The sequence below is a fragment of the Lissotriton helveticus genome, chromosome 12 (genome assembly GCF_964261635.1).
Source record: "Lissotriton helveticus chromosome 12, aLisHel1.1, whole genome shotgun sequence".
In the NCBI taxonomy this organism is placed as follows: Eukaryota; Metazoa; Chordata; class Amphibia; order Caudata; family Salamandridae; genus Lissotriton; species Lissotriton helveticus.
This window is the reverse complement of record NC_136073.1, coordinates 719,622,634-719,638,982: the sequence shown is the minus strand read 5'-3', so window position 1 is coordinate 719,638,982 and position 16,349 is coordinate 719,622,634. Positions and strand designations below refer to the sequence as shown.

Here is a 16,349-nt window from a genome sequence, read left to right as displayed (position 1 = left end):
TGTATATGCCAGGGGCTCCAACGGGGGGAAATCAGTAGTTCTTGCGGCTCTGGTCTCCCTCCTTGAGACATACTCCATGAACAATAACACCATTATTGCTGGAGATTTCAACCGTACGTTTGAACCCCTGGACATTTGTGATGATCTAGTTGGGCTGGATGAGGATATGTTATGGGGTGTTCCCAAACTAAATCTAGACCCAATTAAATGTTGGCCTGAGGATATCATATGTTTGAATGCCATTTGCCTGGAAAGGGGCCTTAGGGCACTAAATGGGCGAACAATGAGTGACAAGGGGGGGGCATGCACTTTCGATAACGGTAGAAATAGGAGTAGGATAGACTATGTTCTGTGCAGTCTTCAACTATGGAAGGGAGTTGACGATATGGAAGTAAAGCATAGGCTAGAAAGTGATCACGACTCTCTGTGTGTAACACACAAATGGTGGTTGCCCTCAACAGGGAAGTCCGCTAAAGAGTGTGTTGGTGTTCCCCTGCCTGTACCCACCAATGACATGCGACGGCTAAAATGGCCCAATGTTTTGGCTAATCAACAGTCTATGGTTAGTATAGACATGGAGGTAGACAAGGCGATAATTGCCCTAGAGCAATCAAAAACAGTCGTTCCAGGGTCTCATGAAATTACTGCTATACATGCTAATCTTTTTTGTGCTATTAGATCCCATTTCCAGAAACCGGGTAGGAAAAGCAATAAGGCACTTCCCAGTTCTGTGAGGTGGTATAACGCTCAGTGTAGGAAAGCCAGGCTAACCTTGGGAATAGCTAATAAGAGTAGAAATCAAGTGGCTATCCGTGGTGCAAGAAGGATTTATAAGGATTGTATAGCCTCTGCAAAATAAAATGGGATTAGAGGCATTGGAATGAACTAAGGGAGGCAAGTAGGACCAAAGACTCTAGACTTTTCTGGAGCATTGTTAAATGGGGGAGTGGCGGCTTACCTAATTGCCCAGATAATAACATTGGTGAAAAGGACTGGGTCAATTATTTTAAGCCACAATATGCCGATAGCCACCCTGGCTCTGACATGGAAGGTTACATGGCTGTATATCCCAAAGATAACTTTTTTATCCGTGGTGAGGTGTTGTTGGCCCTAAGTGCAATATCAAGAGGAAGAGCTCCGGGTTTGGATGGGATCCTGGCGGATCTTTTCATTAATGATAAGGAACGCTGGGGCAAATATATCTTGCTTTTGATTAACGCTGTTGTCCAGGGTGCAATTGTTCCGTCATCCTGGAAGGGTGCAGTCATTATCCCCGTACATAAGAAAGGTGATCGGGGTTTGCCGGGTAATTACAGACCCATAAGCTTGATAGCTACCATTCAAAAGGTGGTGGGGAGGATGGTGGTGAACAGGCTTATGGCCTGGGTGGATGAAAACAATGCATTATCCCCTTACCAGGCGGGGTTCCGGAAGGCCGCTAGTACGGTGGACCAGGTGTTCCGCTTTACTCTGCTACGGTGGCGAACTGTGGTGCTGGGAGGGGGCAGCCTGTATGCCGCTTTTGTGGACTTGCGGGCTGCCTTCGACCTGGTTCCCAGGACTAAGCTGTGGTCAGTGTTGTGGAAACTGGGTTTACCGGAGGATTTACTGACCCTGGTTATGAGGTTGCATGAGGCGAATTTTGCCAGGATACAGTGGGGCAGTCAAGGGGAGGTCACTGCGGACTTCCCGGTTGACCGGGGAGTTCGGCAGGGGTGTGCAATGGCCCCCCTGCTTTTTTCCTTGTTTATCAATGGAGTAGTAGCTAGAATGCTGTCTGCTAATTTAGACGCCCCCTCGTTGGCGGACATTAAGGTCCCAATATTAATGTTCGCCGACGACACTCTTATTCTATCAAAGACTCCGAGTGGCCTGCAGTGTGCCCTCAACATCTTAGAGGAATTTTGTGGGTAGCATGGTCTTGAAGTTAACGTGGCCAAAACCAAGTTAATGGTTTTTAACCCTCACCGTAATTTCCGTTCCAGGCTGACTATGAACCAGCGCCCCCTGGAGGTAGTCAAAGCTTTTACCTACCTTGGTATTTATATAACCAATGATCTCAAATGGTCCCAGCATATTGATCTAGCGACATTAAGGCATAGACAATTAGCTGGAGCCCTAGGGGCAGAACACAGAAAATCAAAAACTAAACCAATCATGCCAGCCCTACAGGTTTATGAGGCAAAAGTCCTTGGCTCAGCACTATACGGGGCTGAGTTGTGGGGTTTTGGAAAGCTCGTTTCATTACAGAGGTCCGAAAATAATTTCTTTAGGACAATTACTGGTCTTCCCAAAAGTACCCCCCTTCTCCCCCTTAGATATGAGCTGGGCAGAAATGCAGTGGTTGATTTGGCAATGCTTCGCCCGATATTGTATTGGAGACGACTCTGGACTACTCCAGAACTTAAGCATTATGCTGAAGGCTTTTTGGCGTTAATCAAGGGGGATGTTTTCCACAAGATCAAATGGCTAAAAGACCTTAGATCCTTGTTATGTTTGCTGGGTCTCCAAACCCGTTGGGATAACCCGCCAGGCGCACTTTTTCCTAGTAAAATTATTGTAGAGGAGTTGTATTGGGACTATATGGCTGAGTGGGTCTGGAGAAATACTGACTCTAGATCTATGACAGGATGTTATCTGGAATCTAAAATCTCTCCTGACCATGAACTTTATTGGGACAAGATAACAAAGCCATGGGATAGGAAGCTTCTATGTCAATTGAGGATAGGTGCTCTTCCGCTCAGTTCCCTAACTGGCAGGTGGCGGGGTTCATCAAATACTTCCTGTCCCGCTTGTGGATCTGCAAAGGAGACCATTGGACACTTTCTATTCGTCTGTCAAGCCTATGCCATCCCTAGGCAAATCTGGTTAAAACCTGCATGTAAAAACTTAGGTACCAACAGTAGCATTGTAGCTCTGAGAATCATTTGCACTAGCTCTTGTTTGCCACTAGCTATAGCAGTAGCGAAATGTATGGGGTGGGCTTGGTCTATTAGGGAAAAATTGTTAGCCAAGTAACTGTTTACATTGGGATGGTTTTATTGAAGCTACCTGATGTAGTTTGTATTTTATATCTTATGTATATATATTTATGCTTTTTATGTAAAGTACTTGCTTTTATTTGTTCGAGGCAACCATTTAATACTGTTTTAATATTTTTGTATGTATTGTGCTTTTATGAGAAATGCTCGAATAAAGCCTCTTTGAATTGCCACTCACTTGCCTTAGCGGATTTCTGTTGCCTGCTGCCGTGGGAAAGACAGAGCAACTCCTTCTTTGTGACCTCTGGCTGCCGCCTCCCCCGAGGACTCGCTGGTGTGAGCGAGACCTGCAGTCGGCAGGCTCAGCCCAGCGCTCCCAGCTGGAGTCCTCAGGGTAAGAGGCAGAGGCGTGGGCGGAATTCTAACAGCAACCCGGGGGACTGCGAGGACCAGCAAGCCCCACGCTAACCAGCTGGTTCCTCTTCCCCCAGGCGACACGCCTACGGACACGCCCACTGCTGATACGTTCATAAAACACCATCACCCCTACCGCGACGCGGGACGCGCGCGGGGCAGAGCATGGGACGAAGCCCGGGCCAAGGGCGGGCCCGTTGTTGCCCGTTAGTGACCGGCAGAGACCGGACCGGGCTACCCCCTTTCCTTCCCGGAAACTATAACCAGTAGACTACAATTATGCCGCCCAAAACCAGGAGTAATACAAAGACCAAATCCAAGAACGCCCAGGAGGTAGCACAAATAACTGGACCGATTGATTTATTCATTTCACGAACACATGAGGTAATCAATCAGAGCATCTCCCTTCTTGAAAAGAGAGTGTCACTGGACCTTATGAATGCGAAAAGATCGTCCCTAGGTACCCTAGCAACCGCTACTTCCCCCATTCACCTTGACTCCCAAAATTGTTCCCTTCCCGTGTCTGTGTCTGCTCCCGACATTAATACAGTCCCATCTATAGTAGACCTATCTGTAACGCAGTCCGAGTATGACTCATCATCAACTTCAGACAACTTAGAGGCAACCCCTGATTTGGCAGCTTGTCAAACTCAGGAAGGATCCCAGACCAACATAGATTCACATCTTCGAGGAGAAAGGGAAGGAGCCATTTCAAAACCAGGTAGCACAAAACCTACCGATAACGTAGCAGTTATGGCTCTTTGTTCAGGTCATGTCACAGAGCAGCTAAACCCTACAACACAATCCTGGAAACAAAATACACTACTTCCTTCTGTAATTAACCTCCCTCATTTTACAATCCCAAATGAGGCTACTGATAACCTCTGCAAAACATGTAAAGTTACCTCACAAGTTCTAACTACAATAAAAGACCTTCTGTTTCAGTATCTGAAACCCATCCAACTAAGCATTAGAAACCTGGAAGCTCAACTGGCCATACTCTCTGCAACACTTCTTGATACCAATACACGCACAGACAAAAAGGGCCAACGAAATGTCCCGCAGTCTTCCAAAACTTATCCTCAACCACAACCACCTAAAGCGACAAAACGACCAACCCCGACTATTTTACCGCCAAAAAACCAAAAACAAAAAACCTCGAACCAAAGTTCACAAAATACAACGCCACGACCACAGCAGAATAAAATCACCGTGGTGCCGAACCAACAAACACCTAATACAGGCTCGGCAACCCTAGTTACTCCAGGACTTGCGACAAACAATCCCAGCAAACCTCACTTTATAAAAAAGCCAACACCTCTCCCATCAAAATCAGCGGTCCCCCAGCTTTCTCCTAAAAACATCCCCAAAAAAACACCAGGTCTCAGACGCCCAGTTCACTTGCCTCCAGAAGCCACTCCATATACAATAGTGCTTACTGGCGTACCAGAACTAACTGACGACACACCCGAAACTGCATGGTCACTTAAAAACAAGGTCATGCAATGGCTAAGCATCAATAGGCCACTAGAATCCCAACACTCGGGAGGGATCTCCACAGTCCGCAGGGTAGTATGGGTAGGTAAAACAGCAAAAACGACCCGCGGAGATTGTATCATAGTAACATGTAGAGATCCCTCCACTGTGGATTATATCTGCGCTTGGCCCTCGTTGGAGAAAAAGGGGGGAATTGATGCTCGGCATCTCTCTTTCTTTTATCCTCCAGCGAGACAACATCACTATACCCCCTCTTGGAACTGGCATCAGCCCCGAAATGAATCATGGAAGCAGCTAGAGTATACTTACGACCACGGAAACAGAAATGCCCAGAGAGATTGGCCAAGGCAATACTGGCAAGATAGACCCTTGCCATCATACGAAGGCTGGCAGGGTCTTTCAACACAAACCCGCTTTGATTGCCTTGAGATGGTCGATTGACCATTCAGGGATGAACCTAAGAGTACAAACACCATTATTACACCACAACAAATAAACTCAATCCAGCACCATGTACCTTTGGAGCCTATTCTCTGTAATCAAACAAACCCAATTCCGGAAATCATAACTGCTTCCCCTAGTACTCCTAAAAATGTTACCTATACAGCTATCACTGACTCTGAGGGAACCACCATTGGCTTATACCACCAGCAAAACATAACTCTTAAAGATTCTCCAAACTCTTCACAGGCCCAGATACACCAACTGACAGAAACCCAGACTGTGAATATCCCGTTAGTAACACCAATCCCTCACTCCTCCCCCGACCCCACAAATCTGAGTTTCTCCACTGCATACTGGAACCTTGCAGGCTTGTCCTCAAAAATAACACAGGGGTCATGGCTCGATACAGCCAGGGAACACCAGATATTGTGCCTCCAGGAAACATGGTGCACAACCCCATTACATCTTGCGGGATATAAAACTCTTTTTACCCCAGCAGTGCAGGGAAATATGGGCAGACCAAAGGGGGGACTCACGACCTATGTTGCTAACACTCTCCCCTTCAGAGTTAAATTACTAAAGGAGTCTCCAACATTTCAAATTATGCAGATAATAACTTCCAAAGACAACAACTATATTTTCATAAACTATTACAATAACTCCGGCACCTCGGAATGCTGGTCAAACCTAGAAGAGATTGCCACATTTCTATCCTCGTCTCAAAATGATAATAATACATCTACAACTCATACAATCTGGGGAGGCGACTTCAATTTCCCACTGTGCCCAAACCATAAAAACGGAAACTGTGGACTCCAAAACGAACTTGGTAACCCCATACCCCACTTCGTGCACTCGATATGTGGAAACAAACTTAATGACATCCTATTTTCCCTAGACCTGGACTACGCGAATGAATTGGTTGACCCGCAGCAGGATTTTCTACCTACTTTCCATGGGCGAGGCTACTCAACAACCATAGATTACATAATAGCCTCCCATTCACTCAAAGGGCAACTAGGGAATTTTGAAACTGGGTCAAATCCAATAAGTGACCACTACCCGCTCAGCATAAAAATCAACATCAAACTGGCAAAAGTCTGCCCTGTAAAGTCGAGCTCCCTCAACCAACAAACACTGTTCATGAACAAACTGAATGGTTACACCGTGAAATGGGCTAAGATCGACCCAGAAGAGGTGACACAGAGGGTTCTTGGGAAAACCGAACATTGGCTATCTAAATGTATGTCTCTGGAGACACCACCCCAAATAATTGTCAGTTGCTTCCAAAGTATCCAGGAAACGATAAGGGATGAACTATTTGTCAACCTAAAAAACAAGACTAAGTCCTCTACCACGAGATGGTTTGACACTGCCTGTCGGAAGGCACTTTCATCTCTAAAAGAAGCCCTGCATAAACCTATGAGAGACCCCCAGGAAATCTCTAACCTAAGAAAAATATATAACTCTGCCAGGCAAGATCGTAAAAAACAAATTAAACAAGATCTTTGGTTACGATTACATGACAGTGCCCGAAGAAAAGACAGCACCTCATTCTGGCAAGTCATAAGATCTCCTTTCTTGGCCAATAGTACAGAAATTCAACATCTTGATGTGGCAATTACCGAGGAAGACTGGGTTTCCCACTTCGCAAAAATCTTTGGAACACCTTCAGTCTCTGCAGTACATAATGCAACACACGAGGCCCAGCCAGCGAGAAATAACACCTATCCGATAAAGATATACTTCCATCTCAGTGAAATCATAAAAGCAATCAGGGCTTCTAAAACTGGCAAGGCCCCCGGCCCTGATGGCGTTCCAATGGACTTGTTCCTCCATGATGTAGACTTTTGGTCGCAGATAATCACCCGGGTCATGTCAGCAGTAACCTCGGTCGGCCTTTTCCAGTCATGGTCAACATCAATTCTCTTACCCATCTTCAAAAAAGGCGACCGCAACGATCCCGCTTGCTACAGACCAATTTCCCTTCTGGACTCTATGGGTAAGATTGCAGGTCGAGTACTCCTGGACCGATTACAATCTTGGGCCCGGGAGAATAATATCATAACCGACCTGCAACACGGTTTCCAGAAGGGGCTCGGGACCGTGGAACAGGCCCTCAACCTCGTTCTCCTTGCTGGTAAATATGTTCACGCCAAAGGAGGTAACATCTTCCTCGTCTATGTCGACCTAAGTGCGGCATTTGACTGCGTCCAGCATGCGAAACTCTGGCAAATACTAAGCGATCTTGGTGTGGACCCCCGATAATAACCTTCCTACGAGAACTCTATTCTAACGCCGTAGGCCGAGTAAGATTTGGTACCAGCGGTGAACTGTCCCGTTCATTTCAAATAACGAAGGGAGTAAGGCAGGGATGTGTACTGGCTCCCTTCCTGTTCAACCTTTATACAAACGGGCTTGAACAGGCTATGTTGGTAGGGAGCCAGGACCTACCCCAGATAAACCATCGCCCGATACCCACACTGTTGTATGCTGATGACTCAGTCATCCTAGCACGGACTTTGAACCAACTTCAGATACAAATCAATAAATACGCAGCATTCATGGACTCACTTGGTCTTAAAATAAACATTAAGAAAACTTTCACAATACATATCGGTCCAAGGATCAGAAACCCCAAATCAATAATGGTTGACAACATCAAACTGGAAAAAACTCCCGTTTACCCATACCTGGGAATCCTGGTGGACGATGGAATGAATTGGCGAAAGGCAATCGAAGCCAGGAATCTCCACTTTCGTCGCGCACCATCGGCACTTACCTCTTTTTCGAGGAAATTGCGGAAACCAGCGCCACCCGAACTCCTGACTATATACTATGCAAAATGCCATAGTGTGGCCACCTATGGAGCTGGAATCTGGGGTCATGGACGTATCGAACAGCTACAGGTCACTGAAAACGCTTTTATAAAATACATTTTAGCTCTCCCTCAAAGCTCCCCGATACTAGCCTCACATCGGGAGCTTGGCATGGAATATATCATTGACACCATTCGATGCCAGCCTATTTTATTGTGGCATCGAATATGGTCTAACCCCGAATGTCACCTAACTCGCTCCCTCATCACTGACTGCTTAGCCCTGACAAAATGGCAAAAAATCCCGTGGCTAACCTATATATGTAACTTCTTTAAAGACCTGGATCGCGAGTCCTATTTTGAAGAACCTCCTTCAGTAGAAGACATTTCCAGGAAACAGCTAAAGTTAATGTGTATGGGTCACTTGAGGGAACTACGGAACCAGGCAGAGATCACAAAACCACTAAACGAAAGAATTTGTGCCCAACAGTCTGGAAAATGCATACAGCCCTATTTGACGTATTTTTTATCTAATCATGAAAAGTTTTTATTAACAAGACTTCGCTTTAATATCTTTTTCCGTTTAGTTTCATTTCCGGAAACTCATAATTGGTCGCGGAACCTGATAAACTGTCCCTGTGACGGAACCTCCCCACAATCTACGATACATGTTGTTCTATTTTGTAAATACTATAAACTTCCGAGAAAAGCATGGATTATCCCGATCCTCCGATCTAGTGGACACAGACAATGCTACTCTGCTTTTTTTTATTTGCAATCCTTGAAATCGTTATATGAAGCTAAACTCACAGTGACTTTCCTTAAAGCAGTCTTAACAATACGTAGTAATGTTTCAAGTTAAACCAGAACTACACAGAACTATAAAACCTTATCTTTTTCTTACTTAAATTTCTTTATAACTCGATCTATTTTATCTCATTCATGTGTTTATAATCTTTTTGTATGTACTTTTTATGATTATTCAAACTGGTAATCGAATAAAAGTTGATGAAACTGAATTGAATTGAATTGTATAGCCATATTTTGACATCAGGTTTATAATAGTTATTTCATTTACACTGCTCAAATATATTTGCAAAGTTCCTTATTTCACATAAAATATCTTGCAAATAATGAAATGTATTTAAAAGTCCTCTATGCATTACAGTTCTTTTTTAAAATGTTTTTAACAATTGTATGTAAAACAGGTTTTCACCAAGCAAAAGGAAGATTGGCAGACAGCAACAATAGCATAATTAAACAGATAGTCTTGCTGTGGGACATTAGGGACATACACATCAAGTACAAAATATTGACATACAATGTTACCACCAAACATGTCTAAAACAATCCCCTAAGCAGAATAGAAATGACCCAGTGGGAATCTTATTGTACAATTAAGTATTGGTTGCAAAGATGTTTATTCTACTCACTCCCACTGCACTGAGCCACATCTCTGGTATGGAGGACTCAACAGTGTAGGGTCTGGGAGCTACCAGGGTCAGAACAGTCCCCAACTGCCAGTGTGTCAATCAGCCACACAGTATCTGGTCATCCTACTCTACTTACTTAAGGGCTACAGATAGGCCAGCTTGATGCCTTTGGGTAATTGTTGCGCTTAATAAATTGCAAATCAAATCAAAAAATCAAATCAAATTTCAAGCTTTTTTGGGGGTAGGTCACTGTGCAATATCAAATCTTGGCGCTTTATAAATGTCAAGAATGGTGGATTTTTTTTCCGAACTGTGACAGTTTGTAACAGACTGTGGCTGAGAGTCTTTCCATGATGTAGAGGTTCCACGCCTTGTTCCACCAAGGAGCTATGGTAGGTGTTTCCGGATCCTTCCATTTTTGTCCCATAGTTAGTCTGGTTGTGAGTAGGAGTTTGGGAAACACGTTTCCCAGCAACTGTATCAAGGGGGAAGACGCCCTCATTGCCTACCGCCCCAATAGGACAATGAGGGTACCCATGTCTTACCCAACACCCATGATAATCTGGATCTGGACTAGCACTGCCTCTCAAAAATGTGAGAGATCAGGACATTCCCGCCAGAAGTGTAATTATGTCCCTCAAGTTTCACAACTCCTCGAGCAAATGTTTGCTCCCTTACATTGGTACTAAAGGACCAACAGGCAGGCAGACACTCCCTGGCACATCTTCTCCGGCTTCCTCCTCATCGCTCATAGTATTAATTTGGATGAGAGGACTGTCAGAAAAAGTTTTAAGAGTACAGAAAAGAGCCAGTTTCTCCATTTGAGGGTCTTGTACTGACAGATGGTGAGAATGACCTAAAATATATATCAAGGTCACAGGTATTTGTATTTGGAGTCCTATAAACATATTTAGAACCCAAAGGCACCTTTGAATTAATAACAGACTAAGTTAAAAAGAGTTACAGAAGCTACATCTTTACAATGAGAGGTTCAAGTTTTGAAGACCTTCCTAAAATGTAAAAGATTACTATATTTCCTAATAGCATTTGGCATATGACTGATTCCACTGTACCTCCACAGTTCCTTCCTCCAGTATGACATCGTTTAATCTTAGGCACTTGTAGTTGGCATTGGTCAGATGTTTTAGGAGTATGTGCAGGCCGAGACCATTGAAACCGACTTGAAACAGGATTTGGCCGGTTGCTGTATAGAATTTCTCCGTTTGATAGGTAGCCGATGTAATGATGCTACGGCACCTCTCCTGAAGCCTAGCTGGAGTCATTTGGAAGGATAGGATAGGATAGGATGTGCATTTATATAGCGCGAATTGTTGCCCGGAGGCGTCCAAGCGCTAAGAATACCGCAGATCCGACCAGTGGCTCAGAAGGGAGAGAAGGGGATTAATTAAACTGGATGAAATAGGAAGGTTTTCAGCTGTTTACGGAAAGTCGTGAGGTTGGGGTTGGCTCTTAGGAGCAGAGGGAGGGCATTCCAGGCCCTGGCAGCATTGTGAGAAAATGTCCTGCCTCCTGATCTAGACCTTTTAATTCTGGGGGCCAATGCAAGGAAGGTCTGACTAGAGCGCAGGCTTCTATTAGGCGTATAGTGAGTAATTAGGTCCCGGGTGATCCTGGGACCGGTGTTCCAGAATGACTGGTGTGCCATGCACATAGCTTTAAACATTACTCTCTGGCGCACCGGCAGCCAATGAAGGGTTGCCAGTCCAGTCCTTACTGACTGTCTGCGGGGGAGGTCGAGTAGAATGCGAGCTGCGCAATTCTGGACTATCTGAAGCCTTCTCAGAGTGGAATCAGGAGCGCCGAGATATAGTACATTGTTAAAATCAAGGCGTGACTGGATCAGACCTTGTACGGCTATTAGTTTGGCTTCCATGGGGAGGAGGGGGAGGATTTTCTTCAGCATCCTCATGATGCCAAAGCAAGTGGCCGACAGTTTTGTAGCTTGTACATTAAAGGACAGAGATCTGTCCAGCCAAATTCCGAGACTCTTAATGCTGTTTTTAGGGGTAGGGGGGGGACCCAGACTGGATGGCCACAGGGAAGCGGGGAAGCTAAGATCCGTATGGCCTAAGATCATAAGCTCGGTCTTGTCTCCGTTCAGTTTTAAGGAGGATAGGGACATCCAGGTCTTCACTGCCTCCAGACACTCTCTAAGCCCGCCCTGTCCAGGTGGATTGGCTTCTTGTGTCAGGGAGACCACCAACTGCGTGTCGTCCGCATAGGAAATGATCTTGATCCCAAATGGGCGGACGACAGAGGCCAGTGGCCTCATGTACAGGTTAAAAAGTGCAGGGCTTAGAGAGGAGCCTTGGGGGACTCCGCATTTCAGAGGTCTGCTGGTGGATGTAGACTCGCCGTCGAACACACGGAAGGATCTGTCCTCTAGAAAAGACTGGAACCAAGACCAAGCCCTGCTCTTAATCCCGACCTGGGACAGACGGTACAGCAGAGTGTCATGGCTGACCGTATCGAAAGCCGCGCTGAGATCAAGCATTGGAAGCAGTGCTTTAAATGGGCAGGTACTGTCCAGGACTGAGTCCATGCACTTCTTTCATTTGAAAAGCAGGGTACCTGCTCTTCTCAGCATTGCTGCAGTATATTTAATGGGAGAGTACCTGCACTTCTCAGCATTGCTGCGGTATATTTAATGGGAGACTACCAGCACTTCTCTGGAACAAATAGGTACTTTAAATGGTTAGTACCTGCACTTCAATATCTCCATTCAAAGCGCTGACCAGAGAGGTCTCAGCATTCACAACATTATGGCTTGAGTCTGAGCTGTGCAGAAGGAATTCTTGTATGGAGTTCAGCTCAGACAATTAAAGGGTCTGGTGTTACCACACTCAGTTTTACTGGGTGCAGTAACAATTGTGACTAAGCCTATGAGTGCATATGATTAAGGTGCAATAAAGGGGTTGTCTTCCCTTTAACCTTAATCAAGACACATCTATATGAAATCCGAAAACAATTGGCATTGTTTTGTATTTGTATTGATGTTTAGTGTTTGTCATTTCAGAAACACATGAGAGTGTCTACTCAGAATGGGACAAGCAAGGTCATTGTATATAGAAATACTTTCTTGTTAAACACACATATCCACTTGAATATTTGGATATTTACCAGAAAAGGGATCGCTAGTCCTTAGGAAGGCCAAACGGCCCATTATGGGCAGCAGTAGTGTCTGAAACATGTCGACATAGAAACAGTAGAGGAGAGAAGAGGGGTCCTTATCATACCCTAGACATCTCCGTTTTTAATGTTTAACCCTAACCTGACAACCCGTGAATAAACATTTCAGGGGTATCTCTGAGTTAGTTTTACTTATCCATAATCACTGTCCGTGTGCCTGTGATGTGACGGTTGTATGTCAGGATACTGCCTACAGAAATATCGCCTGATATAACTATAATGTCTCAGTATTGTTTACTGTCCCATTAGGTGTAGATTTTTTATTATTAACTCCAATGGGGTGATATTTTTCTAAGAATTTGGGACTCAATATGGTAGATAACATTCTATGTTTTCTGTTACCATATCATTGTGGTTCGCAGTGTCATACGACTGTGCGCTGTGGTGTCATTGTGATGTGCTTGTGCACTGTGAGGTGACTGGTGAGGATGTGGTCTGTGATTTATATGTAATGTGATGTGTGACTCTGCTCTGTGCTGTGCCTGTGGAGTCACATGTAACTATGCACTGTGATGTAACTGTGTGACAAAGAGACTGTGGGCAGGAATGTGGCTATGATTTGTCTCCAATGCGATGGGACAGCACTCTGATGTTACTGTGCACTGTACTATGTAACCACCTTGATTCACTGTAATGTGAGCACCCTGGGAAGTGAACAGACACTGATGTGATGCACTGTGATACGGCTGACCTGTCAAGTGACTGTATTCTGATGTGATTGTGCCGGAAAAGTGAGTACATTGTAACGTTTTTTTTTTTTTTTTTGAGTGACATCTACGCTGGGCGGGGAGGCGCTGCGATCCGTGGCCGGCGGGGACACTCTGCAGGCTGCCATTTGTTACACTGCGGGGTCTCTCAGCCTCCCTCACGGAGCCGCGGAGGGACTCCACCGTCAGCGCTAGAGGTAGTCAGTGCCCTGGATTCCAAACGGCTCCTGAGACCAGGGTTTCTACCATTAACATACCATATCCTTCATCCCAAACAGGGCTCCTACTATTGAGGCGCCCTACGACCCTCCCACCCACGTTGAAGCTCATCGCATCCACGAGGGAGGTGAGTTCTGGGCACATCTGACACCTAGCCCTGGTGTTTTTAACACCCCAGCGCAACCTTGGTGCCTTTACAAGCGGATGCTACCACAGCTTGTCATGTATACAAACACCATAATGAATGAAACATAATGAGAGTATTTGTGGCTTTTAAACCTGTTTTTTTCAGCCTGTCACTTAACGTGCTATTTACCAGTGACCAATTTATCACATCACGAATATGTATGATGACATCAATCGAATGCATGGACAATGTTTGGCCTCCAATATGGGTCCAAATTGTATGAGAGAAATTACCACTGAACCGTATGTGTTTTAGCTGTTTTTTTAAAATTACATTGCACTGTAATTACTTTGCCTAGCTAGGAGGTTTGACAAACAAGGTATGAGAGTGTAGAGCTGATTGGAGATAACCAGGACACCCCGTGTTTAACACACTGTTCTCCTTTGTTTTGTTTTTATATCCCCAGCTCCTCTTCTTCCTGACTACACTAACTTATATAGGTAGTCCCCTCTGAATGGTAGCTCTTTATTTAACAGCACCGTTTAGTGTAGATATCCGACACCTACCCCCCCCTTTTTCACAGATTATACATATATAGGTCCTGAAGAATTGCCACGGTACCATCTGACCAATAGGGCAAGAAACATGTCGACCCAAAGAGAAGAGCACTTTAGTGAATGAACTTTCCCCGACAGGGCTGGTGCCTCTCTTCTGTATATATTTCTTTTTAGTAAGGTGGATTACCAACCAGAATAAAACGCATAGCTTTGGAATATCCAACCTTTTTTAACTCACTCCCATAGCACAACACACTATCTACACCCACACGGGCCACACACCCCCACTTCATCATACGGCAAAGGAACAAAAGATCTCCGATAAAGAGCCCCTTGGCGGGTGCCCATTGAGCATTGCAGCGCCGGCTCAACGAGGAACAGGTCCATATGATGAAGCATGACACCTAGCTTGCTGGGTGTGTGAGGACCCTAGTTCCGCAAAAGCGGGATCCCCGATCCCCCTACCTCCCTTCTCTCTTCCCTGACTCACCACCACTAATTAGTTGGTAGGCGATTCTGCAACACAGAGGAACAGCTTCCTTTTTCTTTGAAAAGTACATTGTAACGTGCCATTGTGTGATTATTAAAGATAATGGGGTCAACCCAATGCCCCTCAGAACCTGGGGAAGGATAATAGAAGCTACAATTGGTTATGTTGGGTGCAAAACAATTGTGGCAAAAAATATTTACTGATCAACACAAAAACCAGAACTACAAACAACGAGAATTTTAATTTGCAAAATGTGTATGTATTAATCACAAATAATTAAATACATATATGGCTGTGATATAGAAAAATGATAAAGCAGACAACAAACACTATAAAGTGACTTATGGTGAAATGAGTGACATAAAGTGCATATGTGTGTAATAAAGGTCAAAGACATACACACATTAGGTACATATACACATACAAACAGGATTTATACAAAGACTGGGAAGTGTAGCCTTCCCTGCTAAATATATACAAAGTTCTAACAACACTTTTTGGATTGCCTTCTTCTTAATTCAGGGTTGGAGCGACTAGGGACATGAACAGAACAAAGACGTATCAACTTTTCGACCCAATTGTTATGCGAAACTAGAAAAACGTCACAGTGTGACTGGTCACAAAGATGTAATTGCATATTGATTCGATGCAATGTGATGTAACTATAGTGCCATGTAATACTGCATGACTACACAATGTAAGCAACCAAGACCACTCACCTGGTACCCAGTAAGAGCTGGGCACTGCTGCCACTCCCTCTGTAACGCAGCCGCAGTGCATCTCACCAACAGCCAAAGTATAGCGCCAGGAACACTGAAACACAAACAGCCAGGGTCATATTGGAGTAAAACAACAGGTCAGTGAGGGTCGCAGTTATTGAACATATTCAAAGCACACAAACATTGCATTGTGAATCACCTCTAGGCAGTTTTGTTGTTCTAGGAAAGTGGCGGCTGGGGAATACTGACCCCTTCAGGTATCGCAAAAAGTAGAACTTACACCAGTGCATGATACCGAAAAGGCTGCACTCATGTTCTTTCACTCTTCTTTAGTGTAAGAACATACTACATACTAAATTCTTACCTATTCAACATTTGCCTTTTCAGGTGAATTTGAAAAAAGGGCAATAGTTTTTGTGCAGGCTGCGGAAGAGCACACTTGGTATAGTTTAATCATGTCACAATTGACTAGAACCTAAACCAGAAACAAGTAATTAAGGAGATTTTGTTTCTGAGTCAAAGCTTTGACCCAGACATCTTTGCCTCGATGCATCATTCAGAATTGCATTCGCAAACGGTGCGAATCGCATAAATCGGCCGTTTGCGAATGCAATTCATGGTTTTGGGATGCATCAACTTTGAAGTATTTTTCGCATTTTTAGGAATCGCTAAAGTCTTTGCGATTTCTTGAAAAAATTCGCTAAATTTGCGAATCGCATTTTTTTGCGAGAAA

The 16,349-nt window shown here is 44.6% G+C and overlaps 1 protein-coding gene across 1 annotated transcript in view; it reads right to left on the bottom strand.

Moving 5' to 3' along the window:
- LOC144798109 (ETS translocation variant 3-like protein) overlaps positions 1 to 15,677 on the bottom strand; it is a 60,404-nt gene extending 44,727 nt beyond the window's left edge. Inside the window, 1 exon segment of the mRNA XM_078668871.1 lies at positions 15,617 to 15,677. Coding sequence (XP_078524997.1) covers positions 15,617 to 15,677 — 61 coding nt within the window.
- Between the last annotated feature and the right edge of the window lie 672 nt (positions 15,678 to 16,349).